The sequence below is a fragment of the Colletotrichum fructicola genome, assembly GCF_000319635.2.
Source record: "Colletotrichum fructicola Nara gc5 chromosome Unknown KSG_Nara_v1_contig01, whole genome shotgun sequence".
NCBI classification, from domain to species: Eukaryota; Fungi; Ascomycota; class Sordariomycetes; order Glomerellales; family Glomerellaceae; genus Colletotrichum; species Colletotrichum fructicola.
This window is the reverse complement of record NW_027094051.1, coordinates 7,145,410-7,163,886: the sequence shown is the minus strand read 5'-3', so window position 1 is coordinate 7,163,886 and position 18,477 is coordinate 7,145,410. Positions and strand designations below refer to the sequence as shown.

Here is an 18,477-nt window from a genome sequence, read left to right as displayed (position 1 = left end):
AAAAGTAAATACATTTAACAAATACATACAATTGCGAAATATTTAGTAGGGCTATCTACTATGCTGTAGTGGAAACCATGGTGTTGATTTCAATGATGTGGTAAAAATCAAAGATGGGAACCCGTCTTTATGTTGCTTGAAGTATGTATCTATTCCACCTCACCTTGTACTAAAGGCTCTCGCTCTCTTTCCCTATGAGTGAGCTGCCCCACATTTGTGCTTTCAAACTTGCGGGCCGAGATTTTCTGAGAGAAGAGAACATCTAGCTCCTCATATGTTCGTCCCTTGGTTTCAGGCAGCCTGAAGAAGGCCCAAAGTAGCACACAGAAACAGGTTCCTCCCCAAATAAAGCCTTAATTATTGAGCGTTAGTCGAGTCTGCACAGACGCATATATGCATGAAAACGAGGCAATGGCGACATACCTGTGTACCCGGACAAATCCCACGCCGTGGGGTTGATGAAGTATGACTGGAGCACTGAACATGTAACGTTGACCATGTAGTATGCGTTACGGGCCAAGCAGACTGTTTTTTGCCTTAGCCTAGTTGAACCAACCTCAGCTGGCAGTGCCCAGCCTAGCTGTCCAACAGACAACTGAAAGACGAAAGTCCAGAACAAACAGAGGGCCGCCTGCGTGAACCCTACGCCGGTATGGTAACCCCAAATTTGAAGGATTCCTATGAGTAACAACACGCCCATCATGACGCCTGTGCCGGTTAGGTAGATCCTTCTGCGACCGAAACGAGGCATCAGGATAAACCAATTCAGAAACGTGGCAAGGAGCGCAAGGCCGGTGGTCCCGATATTGAGAGAATATGTCGTTGCCGTGGGAAGTCCGATTCTCTCAAAGAAATAGGTAGAGTTATCTTGCGATATTTGTCAGTGGAATCGTAGATGAGTGTGTGTTCAAATACTCACAGCCAAGGTTGAGTCCGACAAGAGGCTGCCCAATAAATGCCATGCATGCGATTTCTGTCCTTCGAAGTTCAAACTTCTTCAGGCAATCCCAATATGACGTGCCGACCTCAAGCTCTTCTTCGAGTTTGTTCGTGTATACAATGGCGGCCAATGCCTTCTTCGGATCTGCTAATGGTGACTCGACCTGTAGCCTGCGCAGAGATCTCTCCGCCGCGTCTAGACGCCCGTGTCTAACTTCGTGCCATGGACTCGTGGGTGCCAAAGCCACAAGCGGGATGAGGAATGTTGGCCATATCCACTGGACCGCGAATGGGATGCGGAAAGCCCACTCATCCTCGCGGGACTGGAAGCCGCGTAGCACACCGGCCGCAATTAGTTGGCCGATGATGAAACACATGTTGGTGAAGCTCGTGAAGTAGACTCGTAAGATTACGGGAAGACATTCGGAGGCATATGCGGGTGCTGTGGTAGCGAAGACTCCCCAAGGGAATCCAGCAAGAAACTGGCCAACTAAAAGAACTGCAGCGGTCTGCGCGAAAAATGTTATGAAAATAAATGAAGACAGGCTGATCAAGGCCCCTAAGAGGACAGCTTTGTGCCCGAAGCGACTGACAAGAGGCCTGGAAATGTTCGTCAGCTTCCTGACGACATGGAATATGATTCCATCACGTGGATACATACCCATTGAGAAGAGCACCAAAGAATGCGCCCACGCCGGATGCATTTGATAGCGCAGCCTGCCAGGGTGCGCTCAGCTGATATCCCGTAGGCCCTCTGCCTACATACTCTCCAAACTTAATCTGGAACTGGGGATACGCGAAGAAGCTCTGGACGAGAATCTGGTCATAACCCTCCATGATGACGCATGTTGAGATGACCAGGCACCATAATATGGCCTTGTAGTAGATGCCGAATGCTTGGCGAAACGTCAAATTGTGCTCAAATTCAAGGCCCTCGGCCACGTCTTCGTCGACCGTTTTTGTCGGCAGGTCCAGCATCGCGGCGGTGTGGTGCTGAGCGTCGGAATCCTGCAGCTCGGGAGTATGTAGCAGCGCAGCCCTCTCCTGGGCTGTCCCGATACTTGTGTCCATCTTATGGAAATATTAAAGTCTCAATGATAAAGTCAACGGCTATGCAACCAATCGCACATCAAGGTGCATGAATGCAGTTGCGTGAGGTTCAGAGTTGGGAGGATCATTGGCAGTGGTACGTTTGGCTTCGGGCCCACCAGATGCCCAGGTATTGACAACGTTTCAAACGAAACACTTTCCGGACTATGACGGAACCTTTTCGCCTAAAATGAAGCCACCGGAGTTTCTTGCAGTCCGAGCAGCCTTAACGTTCATGTGACTGTAGGTCAAGTGCGGGAAAGCTTGGGTAACCCAGTAAAGAACGACCAGCCACCCGCAATTCGGTTCGCGGGGATGACGCGCGGGGCAACAGCACGGAAGCCTCCGAAAACCGGAAGAAACAGGGACTTGGGTGGCTGTATGGACTAGCCATCGAAGTTGACGTGATTGAGGCTCGTGGAGCAGTGGGCCTCGCGATCTTTTCTATGTTTTTAAGACAGAACTCGAATCTCAAGCCACACGGATATCGGCATGGATATCAAAGCCTGGCTTGTCTTTGTGCGGCATTTGAACCTGCTGCGGGTTGCCATCCGATGTACCCCCGGATGTAGCTCCGATCTGCTGCAGTATGCGACCTGCAACATCGTCGGGCTGCTTTCGAGATTCAATACCCCATCTGAGAAATTTACATCTTATGTCTTCTCATCGAAGCCCTCTCTTCAAGCGTCTTCTACACTTGATGGCAACTATCTAAGTGACACAATACCGATCTTTCCGCGGATACCTTCCTCCTGCGAAACCATTGATCATATCGGGGCAGACCCCGCTTTTACCCCACTCGGAAACGCGCCTCCCCCGCTCTAGCAGCATGGCCCAAACTAACAGTATCTTGAACCGCTGTCGAGGTCTTCTCTATTGAGAATTCAATAGATGCCCATTCATAGCATTGAAGATGCCCCCGAAAAGTGGCTCAAAGCGTGCTCGGCCACCGCGTAAACGTGTGCCCAAAGCGTAAGGGCCTTCCAGCCTCTGTTAATGATGAAGCATATTGCTGACCTGTCTTATCTCCCAAGTTGCACAAGATGTCGCGATCAAAAGATAAGATGCTCCGGGCTTGAGCCGTGCCAGCAATGCACAAAGCGAGACTTGATGTGCCACTTTCCTGACGAAAATCAGAAAGTACTCGTTACCAGAAAGTAAGTGTGAAATACCAGACTCGAGAAAGGCGGCAAGGTGGTCTAAGCTGTACAGGTACATAAGTGAGCTGCACGACAGATTAGCAGCATATGAGAGGCGCGAGCCGAATGAAGATCCAGTGAGCAGGAACTTGGAAGACTTAATGAGTCCCGAAATGTGTAAGTGTGCAAAGATCAACATTGAATGAGGTATGGATTGCTGAAGGAAATGAACAAGATGGTGAAACGAGCTGCATCACAGACGATAATTTGGACACAACTCGGCGCTCGTCAGGCCTTGCACCTGCATCACCATCATCATCAAGGGCAGCTACAGCAGCTCAAGAGCCAGGTGATGTGGCCGAAGCGCCCCTGACCAACCCTTTAGCGTTTCATACAATTGACTGGGTCCCGGGACCACATGGAGCACCTGGTTAGTACCTGCATTGAAAGTTGACCACAAAGTACTTACGAATGAGACTCAGTTTTCATGGGAACATCTTCAAATTGGGCTTTTGGACGACGGGTTTTAACAATGACGCATGAAGCTATCACAGGAACGCCTTTGCAAATCGACAACCTGTTCTTCGACGGGAACGTCTACGACTTGAAGTGGGACGGGGGTAGGAGTTCCTGCTCTCGTGACGACTTTTGTCCTTCCAACCTGCCTACTCAGGACTTCGCTATTTATCTGATAAACTCGGTAAAATTTCGCTGTGGCCGCCTATTCTACCTCTTTGACGAAGAAAACTTTATGAAGCAGTTTGCTCTATTCCACGAGCACGGGGCCAACCATCCAGGCCTGTCACGTCTCTGGTGTGTGCACTACCTCATTCTCCTGGCGTTTGGGAAAGCATTTGTGGTGCAAACTACGAGATCTCAAACTCCTCCTGGCTTAGATCTTTTTGTCCATGCCATGAAGATTATGCCGGACTTCACGTTTTTCGAATGCGACTTTGTTGAAAAGATACAAGTTCTCTGCTGTGCAGCACTTTACTTGCAATGCCTCAGTTGTCGCACGTCGGCGTACCGGCATGTGAGTTGACATCTACAAAGTTTAGTGGTGGGAAACTGACATTCACAAGATATCCCAGGCTGTAAGCTTAGCACTTGAAGGTGGAATGTATACAGAGATGCAAGGGCAATACTTGGACGAAGCCTACGTCCAGAAGTGCCGTTTGATGTGGTGGACCCTTTACGTGCTGGAGAGACATATGTCTACTCTCCTTGGTGTTCCCATGTTCATCAACGATGAAAACATATGTACGCCTTTCCCTGCCCGCCCCGATCAGGGACAGAGGACAAGTGTCATGCACATCCAAGTGAAGTTGGCGCAAATTCTCGGGCAAATTCATCGCAGTAGGTCGTCGCCCCCTTATGTGAATGTACTCCCGGCGCTTATAATTCATAGGTGTTTACGGCATTGACGGGCAACTGGACAGTCGCTATCTAAGCGCCACAAAATCGCTACTTCAAAGCATAGCTAATGTGGCTGGCCAGCTCAATGAGCTCTTTGACATCGATTCCAGCGAGAACACATCAGGCGTGTCGCGTGTGTCGGCACACCTTCATCTCCAATATCACCAATGCATCGTGCTCACGACGAGGCCACTCTTATTCATCTTCCTACAGTCGAGACTCGGCCAGTCTCATACAACCCCGTTACGTTGGGCGCAATCTGAAAGTGTCAAAGGTCTTCTCCAAGTTTGCATGGAGTCTTGTTGTCAGAGTATCAAGATTCTATCGAGACTACTCAACCAAGGCCTGCTGGGTAAGCTGTCTGCCATGAAGAATGTTCTCATTGTTGACTATCAATCCAGAAAGCTTCTTGACTTTTGATCTTGATGCGACGTTTACAGCAGCCATTGCCATATCCATGGGTGCCGCCATTGATCCCTCGCTGGTCCCAGACCATGCTCAACTGACCCAACGAGCTCATGCTCTGTTCGATGAGATGAGTTCACATGGAAGCAAAATTGCGACGATGATCGCATCAGAGCTGAAGCAACTCGACGGATATTTGAGCCACCTCCAAGTCGACGGCGCTGAGATCCTGCCCGTCCAAGATTTTCGCTCCGATGTCATGGCACAAATGACCCCCGGCGGAACATTAGCCGGTGCTCCGGAATTGGGCATGGGGTTCACGGATGACATTGATTTTGGGTTGCATTTTGAATTGAGCACTGAACAGCTCATGCAGCTGGCTAATTCTTTGGACGTCGATAGCTTAAGTCGGCCTTTGTCAGCGGATCATCACGGAACGTAGCTGGCTAAACGGGACAAGAGATATTCCAGTCACGTAATAAGATTTCACAAGAATCTGACTTCATGAAATCGAAAACGCGCTAGTGTTCGTAAATATTCCGGGAGGAGCGATCAAAGAATGGGCAAAGGGCAGTAAGTCGCGGTCCCTTGTTCGGGGCTTTCCATGTTTCAGACGCTTGGCGAATGCCAGAAGAGCTGTGGATATTACCGGATAAGGTCATTTGAGACTTCTCAGTTCCTTTGGAAAGGGCTCAGAGGGCTGAGAACGTTCGCAGAATGTGACCCAACTTAGTCTTTCCCATCTGAGACTTGATTCAGTTTCCGATCAACGTAAAACAATAGACTTGAGTTGCATTTTTGTGTCCCCTTAGGCTCCGCCATGTGGTCTAACTTGTGGAACGCCAGAACGCCCCATCACCCTTCTTGATTTGCCACCATACAGTGATATCATTGACCACCTAATTACGTATCCGAATTCTGTCCTTCTCGTCAATTTCGAATATGGAACTCGTGCAATGATCATTTGGAAGCTGAGAGCAAGATACCTGACACTTCTGGTACCTGATGACTATAGTCGTTTTCTGCTGATGCTTCCTGATTGAAAACCCTCAGGTGTCGCAATTCTATCAGAAGAGGGTTTGGCAAGGGGTGTATTTGGGTGTCCAAGATGTCCACATTTCACCTCAGCTCAGCTCAACTTGGTGATCCAAGTTGTCGGTGAGTCCGTCTGCGTTCCGTCAACAACAATTCCACAGATGCGCGTAAGGTATTCTGAATGGCATGTTCGCATAAGCCTTCCCAAACCATCAGCAAATATGTCGCGCTCGTAAAGCTTGGCCAAGAGGCTACCTACTAGAGGACAAGTTTGATATACCAGGCTCAATCAGCATAAAAGAAGGCTCTTGAGCCGCATTTTCTCTCATGGGCCATCTCCAATTCAACACATCCTTCCAACCCTTTACTCCCTTTTTCTCTCGCCATGAAATCATCCACTATTCTAAGCATGGCCTTGCTTGTGCCAAGTTTTGCCTCTGCGGCGATCTGCAACAACAACTGTGGCCGCGCGGTTGCGGGTACAGCCAGAAAGGACCCTCCTTTTGCTTCCAGGTCATCTCTTTGTGCAGCGTTCGTGACAGCTGCGGTTCAGTAAGTCAGAAGCATTCTGTGACATCAGTTTTCAAGATTTGTCCAAGAGGTTGACTGGTGACATAGACCGATTATCGGCAGAAATGTGCATGTTCGCCGCCAGGACGCCCCTGAACCCGTAATCACGGGCATCAAGCCTGCCTACGCCAGCTCCTGCCCAGATATCACAGCCTATTGGTCTGCATGCCAATGTATCGAAGGCATCCAGGCCACCGCCATCACGGTTTCGGGTACCCGAACCACGCCCGTCACCAGCGCCTCTGTTACAACTATTCTCTCTCCTAGCGCCACAGGCTCTATAGAGGAATCAATTGTTTCTAGCAGCTCTAGGTCTTCTACCATCTCAGATGACTCAGAGACAGCCACCGTGGAGCCCTCTACTTCCTCGGAACCTTCCACCTCCTCGGAGCCCTCTGATGTTACCACATTGGAGCCATCCCGTACTTCGGATACCTCCGACACGGTCACTCAAAATCCCACCAGCTTCATCACATCTGAACCGGCCAGTTCCTCATCAACCGATGGTCTGATCCCTGCCACAACAAGCATCTCATCCGCCCCCAGCTTGCCGCTTTGCACGCCAGGTCTTGAGTTCGCCATCTACACCTTTGAGCCACGCTCTCCAGAGTGCCGAGGGGTGTTGTACACGTCTCCATCTCGCGCCATCGACCTTGGAGAACTTCTCATGGGCCGCACTCCCGACGCCACTGGCTTAACACCTGGCTATGGCACAATCGGCTTGCGACGAAGCAGTGCTCAGGCCTCTGGTCCTGTCGAGTACAACGGCGTCCGGGGCCCGGAAAACTCCACCTTCGAGTGCAACGTCATTCAACACCGCGGTTATATCGAGGTCACCGCTCCTGGCACCTACAGCGTTATTCCCGAAACTCCTGACGATGTCATTCTCATTTGGGTTGGTAACAATGCTCGAACTGGCCAGTTTTCTGCTAGCAACAGCAACAAATCTGGCCGCTGTTGCAGCACGCCGAGCCCTTACAGCTTTACCGTAGAGCCATTTGATGGGCTGTTCGAGTACATCCCTTACCGAATCTTCTACGCCAACGCGGCTGGCCCTGGTGGTTTTGGAGTGAGGGTGGCGGGCCCCGGGGGCATCATTGACCCGTTCGTCGTTGCGAACTGCACTGGAGAGGGCAACCCTGCTCCTAGTTGGTCTGCATGGCAGTTTGAAGACTACGCTTCGAATTAATCCAACAAACTGATAAATGGCTCTTCAAATACATCCCAACACAAGAGAATTCAACAGGGGGGAATGAATTTGATGGGATATTTAGAATTAAGATGTACTTGCAAGACTATGGGAGCGGTCAGTGGGACTAAGTAGCATGAATCATCGAATGGCCCGGTCAATGTCCAAATTGCCCCTGTGTCTCTACACTTGCATTCGTACTCCAGTCACTGGCCAGTCCTTTTCCAAAGCTTTGGCATCGATCCTTCCTTTCCATATACTGGATCAAGTTCTGGGCCGGGCACACGCTCACACATCTCTCGCTTCTTAGCGGTCTCCTCTTCCGAATCTAAAGCGTACTCCATGTCGTAAGGCTCTTCTACTGTGTTGAAGCCGGTCTGCTGACTGTTAAGATCACCCTGAACTCCACAGGTTCTCGACCCCAGCCCTGCAACTTACCAATGCATAGAACCCGATGATCTCATAGTCATCTTGAGTGTCGGTGACGAAGTGCGTCACCCCAGCCTAGTACAGTTAGTCAGACGTACGTGTAAGGTATCCATGAAGATAGGCGTCAACCCACCGGCCAAGCGAAGACATCCCCAGGACGAGCCACAAACTTAACGCCGACGGCGTTTCCGTGCTCGTCAAAGTCCGCATCCAGGGGCGACTTGCCAAGAAGGTAAGTGCCTGTGCCATGCAAGACGGTGTACGCCTCGTGAGTGGTGGCATGGTAGTGTGGAGTAGCAGCAAGCTTCTCGTTGGCAATCTTCCAGTGTCCACCTCTTATCCATTGGTTTGATTGGAGGACTTCCATTGCGGCTTCGTACGATCTGTCCGCAAGCGCGTTCCTGTATACGACGACGGGAAGGGTGGAGTTTGGGGAATGCGGGGTGGCAGGGACGTAGAAGGTCTCGGGGGTTGTTTGGTTCACGGCCATAGTGGTTGATACTCAATCGAAAGAGGCGATATTGTTGAATGTTTTTGCCAAATGTGGTTGCCCTGTGCTTGTTTACAAAATCCGAGTCTCAATCTTTGGGTGCTTGCTGCTATGACTTTTATCTATGTGAGCTGTCTTACTCTTCACTCAAAGGATTGTCAATCTTCGGCTTCAAAGTCCGTACTGAAAATCTTTATTACCCAAGAACTCGGTGTGGTTTCTTTGGTTGCAATTATTTGGTGTGCAATCGGATGCGGTTGCCGATGGGAATGTCATCCCCGAGAGCGTGATCTTAGAGACCCTTTCCACAGAAGTAAACTCCGTGTTTTCCAGTTCGTGAGCGGCGTAAATGGCGTATCCGAAGATTTCGGATAAGATTTTATTGGTCGAGATCATGCTAATCCCAGATCGTAACAGCACCCAGTGTTCGCTCATAGCGGCTGTCCGTGCCGGTGGGATTGGTGATCCGGCGTATTTGGCGTATCAGTAACCAAAGGCAGGGGGAATTGTGTGAAGTCAGATTATCTCTACCGGAATAGAAGCCAAGAATTGCTTGTCAAGAAGCATTCATGGTCATTGCACACCGAAGCAGGTAAGGAAAATCACGTTGCAAAACATCTACAAGCTCGTGAAACGCATGTCCGTGCTGATAGTGCGAAATTGGCATTCAGATATTCGCAATGCGGTGCTGGGTCGTGTTCTATTTTGTCTGGTTGGTGTTATATCTATGATACAGCTGGAATAACATTTGCATCACCATATTAAATTTTTTCAGTGTGTGCACTCAAACTTATTCTTCGACACTGATTACCCATGGGACAAATACGTTGCTCAAATGTGCTGGTCCAAATTACCAAGTCTTGGAGACTTGATCTGCTTGAATTTGACGTTGTTGTGTTACCACAACTGTACATACGTAAGGAACCTTCTCCATCTAGACATCTTGTAGTAGTCATCCAGCTGGTTTATCTCTTCAACACTCAAGTTGCGCCGACCGGTGACACAGTCAGCTGTGTTCGGGTCTCTCCACGGAGTGCGGTAGATAACCTTGTATCCTATGGTGAACACGACGATGACGAGAAATCCGATCATGTATTGGAAGAAGTTCTCCGCGCTGAACGAGTCGCTTCCCTAAAACCACACACTTATGATTAGCTCTGCTTGGAAACTCTGAGATCAAACGTCACGGCCTATGTGAAGGCTAACAATGTACACTTACAATAGGGTCGATACCGCAAATCAGGCAGCATGCCAAAAGCAGCAGCGATATGAGCATGAGCCAAGCCGGTGCCAGAGGCCAGGCTGTGGACTTCCATGCATAAACTTGGGAGAAGAGCGGGTCGTTCTGTGCCTTGAGTGCAGCGTGGAAACGCCAGTTTGTGAACGAGATGATGATCCAATTAGTGAAGAATGAAGCACTCGTGATGGAAATCAGCCAGTTCAAGACGGTCAAGCCACCGGCTGTGAAGGATGGTTAGCAACACATCGAGGTTAGAGGGACCACCAGAGACAGGGTTGACTCACATGCAAGCTGGATGTATGACATGATGAGCGCAGCGATGCACGTAATGAGCAGTGCCCATCTTGGTCTTCCCTTATTATCAACCTGGGCAAGCCGCTCGGGGAGAAGCTTCTGATGAGCCATCGTCCTCAATATTCTTGAAGAAAGGTAGACTGCTTCTGCAGCAATGGCCAAAACACCACACATCATTCCAGCATTGAGCAAAGACGAGATGCCTTTGATACCGGCATCTTCAATGGCAACAACGAACGGCGACGCTGCAACGCTGCTTCCGCCGAGTAACCTCTCATCGCTTGAGGGGACAAGAATCGTGATGAAGACGACGCTGATCATGTAGATAAAGTTGACCCGAAACGGCACAAGCTTCGTTGCATGGGCCATCGAAAAGCGCGGGCTAGCTGCCTCACCGCCCATGATGCCGATGAAAACTTGATCACCAACCGCCCAAACCGCAAGCAGCGCACAGTTCGCAAAGCCCTAGTGTGAATCAGATTGTGCTCTCGTCGTCAGAGATCCTCGTTGCTCACCGTAAATCCGTTTAGGAACGCCGGCAATTCAGTCCAAGTCTCGCCATGATGAATACGACCATTCGGGCCAGCACCCAAGACCAACGCAAGCGACAGGACAATAATGATGAGGAAGAGAAAGATCTTGATGATTGAGGTGACGTATTCGAACCAAGCGAAGGCGCTGTTTGGTAGGAGGAAGATGATGAAGCATGCGACGAGGAAGAGTGATACTTTCAGATAATGTTTGTTAGTTGTTTGTCGCAGGGGTGGAGAAAGTCGATGTGGAACGCACCAGTTCCCGCCAGTGGAAACGAGTCTCCAGCCCATAGTGAGATCAACACGTGGAAGAAACCTGTCTCTGCGGCGACGATAGCAGTCCATCCTTCACATCATTAGCAAACAACCGAAGGCTACGTATGAAGGTGGACAGAAACCAACCAAGCCATTCAGCAAAGCCGGCACCAAAAGCAAGCGCTGGATCAACCCAACGATCGGCGTAGTCAATGTAGTTTCCAGATACGGGGAAGGCGATAGTCATCTCCGACAGTGATTGGAGGACGGCCCAGACACAGCTGCATACCATCAGATAAGCGAGCACCATGTTGCCTGGACCGCCTGTTGAAAGCGCCTTCCCAGTCGCAATAAAGACTCCGCTGCCAATATTCGATCCCAGTGAGATAATCTTAGGTGTAGGTTAGTAGGTATGCGCCAAATTGTGCAAGACAAGCAGTGCTTCTGACATGGACTTGACGTGGAGTAAACGAGCGGTGAAATTGACCGTTCCGATCCTCCTGCAGTTGCGTGTGGCCCTCGACCACGCTGTTTGTCGGATGTAGGCTGCCATTTCCAGTCTTTTCGGTGCCGAACTTTTCGTCCGCAGCAATTGGCGGAGACTCGTTGGAGGCGGTCATGGTATCGGATGTGTGCTCTTCACGTGGCTCGGTGGGGGTTGCGCGCATGCGAAAAGCTGCGTCTTGGGCTCTTGAAAAGTCAAGTGAGTTCAAACGAGCTGCATGAGCTCGGAACTGCAGGGCGATTGCCAGTTATGTATTCCGAGATTGCGTGTAGGCAATCAGCACGAAATGGACTGATGCCAAGCGCAATAAGCCAACCAATGTCCCCCTGATATCTCTGGTATCTTGGAATAATGCGTGCTCCCTGTCTATCAGCTATCTGCCAAGCTGATAATGAACAGGCAATCCTTGTTTAGCTTCCTTGTCAAACCTCAGCTTCTGCAGATAAAGACCCGCTTTCCCCGCGTTTCCACCCTCCACAGCAAGCAGTTGGGTTCACGCGATAGCATCACGCTACGGGAAACGCATCCGATGAGGGCTCTATCGCCGATGCAAGCGTAATCACCGAACCTACCCAAGCAGCTCCGTCTTCGGCAACCCGGGCAACCGTGGTTGGTTACTCTCATCGTCCACTATGGTGGGCAGTCGGATGCGATGACCGTGAGACTGATGTTTGAGACAGGTTCGGATCTGTTATCCAGGCGCATTCATGCTGTCCAGTGTTTATCAGTAAGGTGTAGGCATTTTGTAGGTGGGCAAGTCAAAGATAAATAAGACCATCTTCGTGGATTGATAAGGTCAATACCTTTCCAACAACTAAGAAACCTCGTCCGATCATTCAGCCACATCATCCAGCAAGCTCAACGCACGATATCAATCAGAACATGCCATCCTACATTGACAACCGTCCCCTGGACGTCATCATTGTTGGGGCAGGTTTCGGCGGCTGCTACCTTCTCCGGAACTTGAGAAAACAAGGATTTCGGGCCCAGATCTTCGAGGAAGGCCATGGCCTAGGCGGCGTCTGGTGGCACAACCGCTACCCTGGCGCTCGCGTTGATACCGACACTCCCTACTACGAATTCTCCGACCCCGAAATATGGAAGGAATGGGAATGGGCTGAGAAATACCCCAGTCAGGCCGAGATGGTCAGGTACTTCGAGTTTGTCGACCAGAAGTGGGACCTCAGCAAGGACGTCACCTATGGTGCTAGGGTGACTGACGCTACTTTCGACCCCCAGGCCAACGACTGGACGATTCAAACGGACAGTGGCCACACAGCCACAGCACCCTTTCTCCTACTTGCGATGGGCTTTGCTGCCAAGATGTACGTGCCGAACATCAAGGGGCTCGACACCTTCAAGGGCTTCTCATGTCATACGGCCCGTTGGCCAGATCATCACCTCGACTTGACGGGGAAGAAGATTGGCATCATCGGCACTGGTGCGACTGGCGTCCAACTTGTCCAAGAGCTCGGCCCCACTGCAGAAAACCTCGTTGTCCTCCAACGTTCGCCTAACTGTGCAGTGCCCATGAGACAGAAGTCCCTAGCACTAGATCCCCCCAGCAAGACCGGATACCCAGAACTTTTCTCTCAGATGAAGCTTTCCAGAGCCGGCTTCACCTACCCAATTATTAACAGAAAAGCCATGGACGATACGCCAGAACAACGTAGAGCTTTATTCGAGCAACTCTGGGATATCGGAGGCTTTGCACCCACTCAAGGAAACTACATGGACTTTAGCACCAACCTGGAGGCGAACCACGAATTCTACTACTTTTGGCGGGACAAAGTGCGGCAAAGACTCCTCACAGATGATGCTGAGTTGATCGAGAACCTCGCTCCTGAAGAACCTCCGTATCCTTTTGGTACGAAACGTTCATCTTTAGAGCAGAACTTCTACGAGGTCTTCAATCAAGACAACGTCAGTTTGGTCTCATTGAAGAAGAACCCGATTGAGAAGGTCATTCCGGAGGGAGTGAAGATGTCTGACGGGACTATCCACAAGCTTGACGCTCTTCTTTTGGCCACCGGTTTTGACGCCGTGACCGGAAGCTTCACTCGAGTCAACATTCGGGGGCTCAAAGGAAGACTTCTCAATGACGTTTGGAGCAGACGAGCACGCACATTCCTGGGCATGAGCACGTCAGGATTCCCAAACATGTTCTTCCTCTATGGTCCTCAAAGTCCCACCGCGACTGCGACAGGACCAGTCGTCTCAGAGATACAAGGCGACTGGATCATTCAGGCCTTGGTCCATTTAAGAGAGAACGGATACACTCGCATCGATGCGCAATCTGATGTCGAGGAACAATGGGGTCACTGCGCTAATGATATTTGCAACGGGACACTTCTTCCTCAAAATAAGACGTCTTGGTACATGGGTGGCAATATTCCAGGAAGAACTCGGCAGGCGCTCAGTTATATGGGCGGCCTGCCAGCGTATCGATGTGCTATCAATGAGTGTTCCTCGGATGGCTTTGCCGGGTTCAGCATGCAATAGAGTGTAAGATAGACTAGTTAATAGCAAATACATTCACCAACGCCTTCTTAGTAAAACACGCTTGAGTCTTGTTTGCTTCATCTATGTATTTTACTGTACTACCAGCGTCTGTTCTATAGTGCGCTCAAGCCTGCGAAGTTTTATGCAGAACAATCCATGCAGTGCGTTCCTATGCAGCTATGTGTGTACTATGAGGGAAAAATATTTAGTAAAGCTGTTTGAAGATTGTGAATGTATGCTTATTTGAATCAGGTCGACTCGATGAACTTGAGCACATGGGCAGGGACAAGAACGATGAAGGGGGTGGTAACAATGATTTAGACGAAATAGGTTTAGTATTGCAGTGACTATGTGTATGGACAGCCTAGACAGCCTAACCCTTCGTCATTCAGGGAGAAACATGAGTAGACTTATGGATGCAGGTACATTTGCGAATGTACTGCTCCTGCCTCGTTCATCAGACGCTTCTGGAAGCAAATCTTATGCTAATCATGCCAAGATCCAAAGCACCCAGAGCAAGTTATGAGAAACAGCACTGCAGCAAGTCAGCAGCAAGCGGGGCACTTCTCGCGGAAACTGGAGGCTATTCAGCATATGTGCTGGTTGTTTCGCGATATCAAGCTTCGGCTGAGACGAAAACGAAACGACTCGGAATCGACAAATTGAGCAATTCACCAATCGTATCACTGATTCGGCGCAGCAGTTCAGATGTTTTGACTTGCCAACGGGGACTTTCGTTGGCTCGGTCCATCTGATGAGCCTATCAGTACCCCTCATCTGGTCTCATCATCGCACGGACAATACGTCGGTATCGGCCGCATTGCTATTAGGATATTTCTCGGTGACAAGGCGTGGGCTTTCATTGGGTAAGAGTCGCATGAGCTTGGTGTGTGGTAGGCCGCTGTTCATCTCGAAAGCGAGGCGAGTCAACATCGCCTAAGGTTTATTTCGCCATTTGACCCCAAGGCACTCGCAGTGTGTGGTGGAAACTCTCTTTTGGTGCTAAGATTACCCATACTGCGTATATGAAGTGGTATCCGTCCCTTTCTATTTTCTCGCAGCCGCAATGCGTTGCGCGGACCGACCACGACGACGGTCGTAGGTAATGCGACATGAGGCTCCTCGACGTCACCATAAGCACTATCTTAGCCGCTTGCTATCTCTTTGGACTGGCAAGCGGCTTTGTGGCAGATTTGTCTCTTCTTGCCTTCGCAGGCACTCCGGTTGGACAGGTAATCAACTTCAATGGGCGTAAGTTATTGATGCGAAACGCTACTTCGTGGCTTCCTTCTTAACAGTGAGAAAGTGGACATATACGTATCCAAGCCGAAGGAACAACCAGGTAGCAATGGGATGCTCGCTCAAACCAAACCAACGGTTGGCATCGTCCACTTGACAGACGTGTTCGGAATTCAGTCAACGGAGAACAAACTGTATGTGTGACATGGTGTTGAAGTCGTCCCAGTACAATTTGATCAAGCAGCTAACTATCATGCAGTCTCACAGACAGTTTCGCGCGCGCTGGTTATGTCACAATCATGCCCGATCTCTTCAATGGAAAGCCACGATCCGAGGATCCAAAGTCCGGCTTCAATGCAACCGAGTTCTTCGGATCGCACGGACCGAGCGTCACTGATCCTATCGTCACCACGGCACTCTCATATATGCGCGATCAGATGGGCGTTTCAAAGATTGCAACTGTGGGATATTGTTTCGGCGGCCGGTACGCATTCCGTGCGCTGGGATTCCCTCAAGGCAAGGCGGTGAACGCGGCATTCGCTGCTCACCCGACTTTGCTTGGTGATGATGAAATCAAAGCAATATCAGGCCCCGCTAGCTTGGCCATCGCTGGTGAGTAGACTCGGCAATGTCAACAATGGAGTTCCTTGATGACTGATTCTGTGAGCAGAAAAGGACACGGGTATGAAAATACAAAGAAGAATTGAGATTGAAATGGCTATGGCACGCACTGGTCAGCCATGGACTATGAACTTGTATGGGGGTGTTCCGCACGGATTTGCAACCCATCCCAATCTTGATGTACCTGTTGAAAAGGCTGGCAAGGAGGATGCGTTTCTACAAGCAGTTCGGTTCTTTGAATCCTGGATTTGAGCGAGCATAAAGAAGTTCAGCGCCTGAAAATAGCTTGCTAGTATTGATGACTACCGTCCACCAAATCAAGCACCCCCTGTAGCAGTTAACCATTATGTTGTGGCGGACTAAGAGAGAGTGGGCAGATCTCGATGACACGACGAAACGTGGGTTTCTCGTGATCTGGCGTCCATGACTCAAAATGGACATGTCAGCCACATGCATGACATAGCTAAGCAGAAGCTGTTAGCCTCAGCACTTGCGCAACTTGGACGAGAACGTCGTCAAACGTGTCTTGTATCCCTGAACTGGTGGCAACTGGTGTTGCTTGGTGTCAGCGGGCTGCATTAGCGTGTCATTCCAGAAAATGGGTCTGGTGGAACCAATCATGGTTCGTCTCAATGATGGAGCATTGCCATATTGTACTCGGAGACGTGATAATTATTCGTAAAACCAGACAACGAAATAAGCCCATGAAATATATAAGTAGACTTGAAATCGCCAGAAAAGGCTTGTGTTCTTCCAGTTGTTCACTCTCTTCGCTCTAATCACCATACCAAAATGACGTCTTCTTTCGCCGACAGAGTCATCGTCGTTGCTGGCTCTGCCTCAGGTATGGGGCTCGCTACCTCGAAGACTCTCATCTCAAAAGGGGCAAAGGTCGCAATGTGTGACTTGAACGGCAAAAGTCTCGAAAATTTCAGAAACGATTTGGATCCCGAGATTCAACGCCGAGTCCTCGTCAAGTCTGTCGATGTCATCAGTCGTCAAGGCGTCAAGAGCTTCTTGGCAGAGACCATGGCACACTTTGGAAAGATTGACGGTGTTGCCAACTTCGCAGGCACTGGTGGCCATGAACTTGGAACCCAATCCATCTGGGAAACAAGCGATGAAGAATTTCAATTCATCGTTGACCTCAACATCAAAGGGGCATTCAATTTCCTCGCTGAGTCACTCAAACCCGGCGTGTTGACCGATGGCGGGAGTTTTGTTCATGTCGGTAGTATGTTCTCAACTCAGGGGTTTCTTAGAGGTGCTGTCTTTGCTGGTTCCAAACATGCCTCATTAGGAATGGTGCGGAGTGCAGCCAAGGAGGTCGGAGGTAGAGCCAGAGTCAACTGTGTGCTACCGTAAGTTGCCCTTTTTCCAAACTGCTTCTGGACGGGGCGTCGGAATAAGATGTCTGATACTGACAGCTTGTAGTGGCGCGATTGATACTCCAATGCACCGGGCCAATCTTGAAAGGGTGCAAGACTTCCCTGCACCGACATTGGTTGGCGATGCGCAAGAAGTTGCAGACGTCACAGTTTTCCTCCTCAGTGACAAGAGTACTTTTGTCAACGGCGCTGCCTGGAGTGTTGATGGCGGCGCTGGGCTTTGAATCACATGGCATTTATATGTTATATTTCGCAAAGAGGTTTCGGGTCCTCATCCCAACCTTTGGTTGTAGATCAGACCTCAAGACTTGGTGTAGGAACAGTTGAGCTTTGTGTGTTTTCGTCAACTAAGTTGCATCAATTCAGAGGGCAATTGTCTCAATTCAGATATCCCCAGTGGACAATATTAATTGAGCCTAACATCGTGATCAACAACTGTGTCATGATTTGTGCGGAAATAAAAATCATCGAAGGTCATAAGTGTTTATTCTCGTCCGCTGCTTTTCACGCGTCGATCATCTTGATGCTAGTTCATTGCCTGCTTGCCCATTCATGCCCCTTTCGATTTATGCGCTTAAACGGTAACGTTGTGAACCTCATCGCCGATCAAGAAGACAGGCTGCTTGTTGCTGTAGTTGGGAACATCCTGCATGATCTTGGCCGTGTCGGCTGAAGCAAGCGCCCTCTTGACTGACTCGACGCTGTCCCACTGGAGGATGCCGGCAAAAGCGTACTTGGGCTCCGCGCCGTCAGGGCCAGGGGCGTACTTGGTGACAGACCAGCTGGTCACGCCGAACGCCTTCCATGTCGATCCGGCGAGGGGCATGTGCTTGTTGATGTAGTAGTCGATGTCGTACTTGGCATCGGGCTCGTTGGGGTAGAGGACAGTGACGGTGGCGGGCATTTTGACGGTTTGTTGGGTTTGGGGAGCTTAGAGTTGAGATGGGAATGTTGCTGGTTTGCGACTGAGTTGTACGTTGACTGTTGCGGGTCACTTTATCCGTGATCTGTCTGGGACCCGAGCGATATAAATATCGCCCTCCAGTTGGTCCCCTCACTGACGTAACTGAGGGACCATGCTGCAACGGAGCCCCGATTACCAATCGGCTCAACTGTTTGCCCGTGGTTTTGTTCTAGCCTCCGTGGATTCCGGTGGGAATGGTGCCCTAGACAAGGAAGATGGTGGGGACCTTTTCGGC

The 18,477-nt window shown here is 50.1% G+C and overlaps 9 protein-coding genes across 9 annotated transcripts; 5 read left to right on the top strand and 4 right to left on the bottom strand.

Moving 5' to 3' along the window:
- Positions 1-149: 149 nt before the first annotated feature.
- Positions 150-2,010, bottom strand: CGGC5_v002031 (Maltose permease MAL61; the record flags this gene model as incomplete). The annotated part of the gene is made up of 4 exons (XM_032029069.1): positions 150-352; positions 424-867; positions 920-1,539; positions 1,601-2,010. The coding sequence occupies 4 exons, from the start codon at positions 2,008-2,010 to the stop codon at positions 150-152; spliced, it is 1,677 nt and encodes a 558-aa protein (XP_031891145.1).
- Positions 2,011-2,941: 931 nt separating this feature from the next.
- Positions 2,942-5,430, top strand: CGGC5_v002030 (putative transcriptional regulatory protein; the record flags this gene model as incomplete). Its single annotated transcript, XM_032029068.1, has 8 exons — positions 2,942-3,000; positions 3,063-3,185; positions 3,241-3,344; positions 3,403-3,597; positions 3,650-4,200; positions 4,250-4,523; positions 4,576-4,935; positions 4,985-5,430. The coding sequence occupies 8 exons, from the start codon at positions 2,942-2,944 to the stop codon at positions 5,428-5,430; spliced, it is 2,112 nt and encodes a 703-aa protein (XP_031891146.1).
- Positions 5,431-6,408: 978 nt separating this feature from the next.
- On the top strand, positions 6,409-7,782 carry CGGC5_v002029 (uncharacterized protein; the record flags this gene model as incomplete). The annotated part of the gene is made up of 2 exons (XM_032029067.1): positions 6,409-6,575; positions 6,642-7,782. 2 exons carry the CDS (start codon positions 6,409-6,411, stop codon positions 7,780-7,782), a joined length of 1,308 nt encoding a protein of 435 aa, XP_031891147.1.
- Positions 7,783-7,988: 206 nt separating this feature from the next.
- Positions 7,989-8,701, bottom strand: yjlB-2 (Uncharacterized protein; the record flags this gene model as incomplete). The annotated part of the gene is made up of 3 exons (XM_032029066.1): positions 7,989-8,159; positions 8,221-8,286; positions 8,345-8,701. The coding sequence occupies 3 exons, from the start codon at positions 8,699-8,701 to the stop codon at positions 7,989-7,991; spliced, it is 594 nt and encodes a 197-aa protein (XP_031891148.1).
- Positions 8,702-9,598: 897 nt separating this feature from the next.
- On the bottom strand, positions 9,599-11,643 carry HIP1-1 (Amino-acid permease GAP3; the record flags this gene model as incomplete). The annotated part of the gene is made up of 7 exons (XM_032029065.1): positions 9,599-9,832; positions 9,921-10,162; positions 10,226-10,700; positions 10,751-10,962; positions 11,025-11,114; positions 11,171-11,414; positions 11,473-11,643. The coding sequence occupies 7 exons, from the start codon at positions 11,641-11,643 to the stop codon at positions 9,599-9,601; spliced, it is 1,668 nt and encodes a 555-aa protein (XP_031891142.1).
- Positions 11,644-12,410: 767 nt separating this feature from the next.
- On the top strand, positions 12,411-14,030 carry CGGC5_v002026 (Baeyer-Villiger monooxygenase; the record flags this gene model as incomplete). The annotated part of the gene is made up of 1 exon (XM_032029064.1): positions 12,411-14,030. One exon carries the CDS (start codon positions 12,411-12,413, stop codon positions 14,028-14,030), a length of 1,620 nt encoding a protein of 539 aa, XP_031891143.1.
- A 1,112-nt stretch (positions 14,031-15,142) lies between these two features.
- Positions 15,143-16,142, top strand: tropI-2 (Hydrolase tropI; the record flags this gene model as incomplete). The annotated part of the gene is made up of 4 exons (XM_032029063.1): positions 15,143-15,281; positions 15,337-15,463; positions 15,529-15,881; positions 15,940-16,142. The coding sequence occupies 4 exons, from the start codon at positions 15,143-15,145 to the stop codon at positions 16,140-16,142; spliced, it is 822 nt and encodes a 273-aa protein (XP_031891144.1).
- Positions 16,143-16,682: 540 nt separating this feature from the next.
- On the top strand, positions 16,683-17,502 carry lvr-0 (Levodione reductase; the record flags this gene model as incomplete). The annotated part of the gene is made up of 2 exons (XM_066150911.1): positions 16,683-17,251; positions 17,325-17,502. The coding sequence occupies 2 exons, from the start codon at positions 16,683-16,685 to the stop codon at positions 17,500-17,502; spliced, it is 747 nt and encodes a 248-aa protein (XP_066010005.1).
- Positions 17,503-17,852: 350 nt separating this feature from the next.
- Positions 17,853-18,182, bottom strand: CGGC5_v002023 (uncharacterized protein; the record flags this gene model as incomplete). The annotated part of the gene is made up of 1 exon (XM_032029059.1): positions 17,853-18,182. One exon carries the CDS (start codon positions 18,180-18,182, stop codon positions 17,853-17,855), a length of 330 nt encoding a protein of 109 aa, XP_031891614.1.
- Between the last annotated feature and the right edge of the window lie 295 nt (positions 18,183-18,477).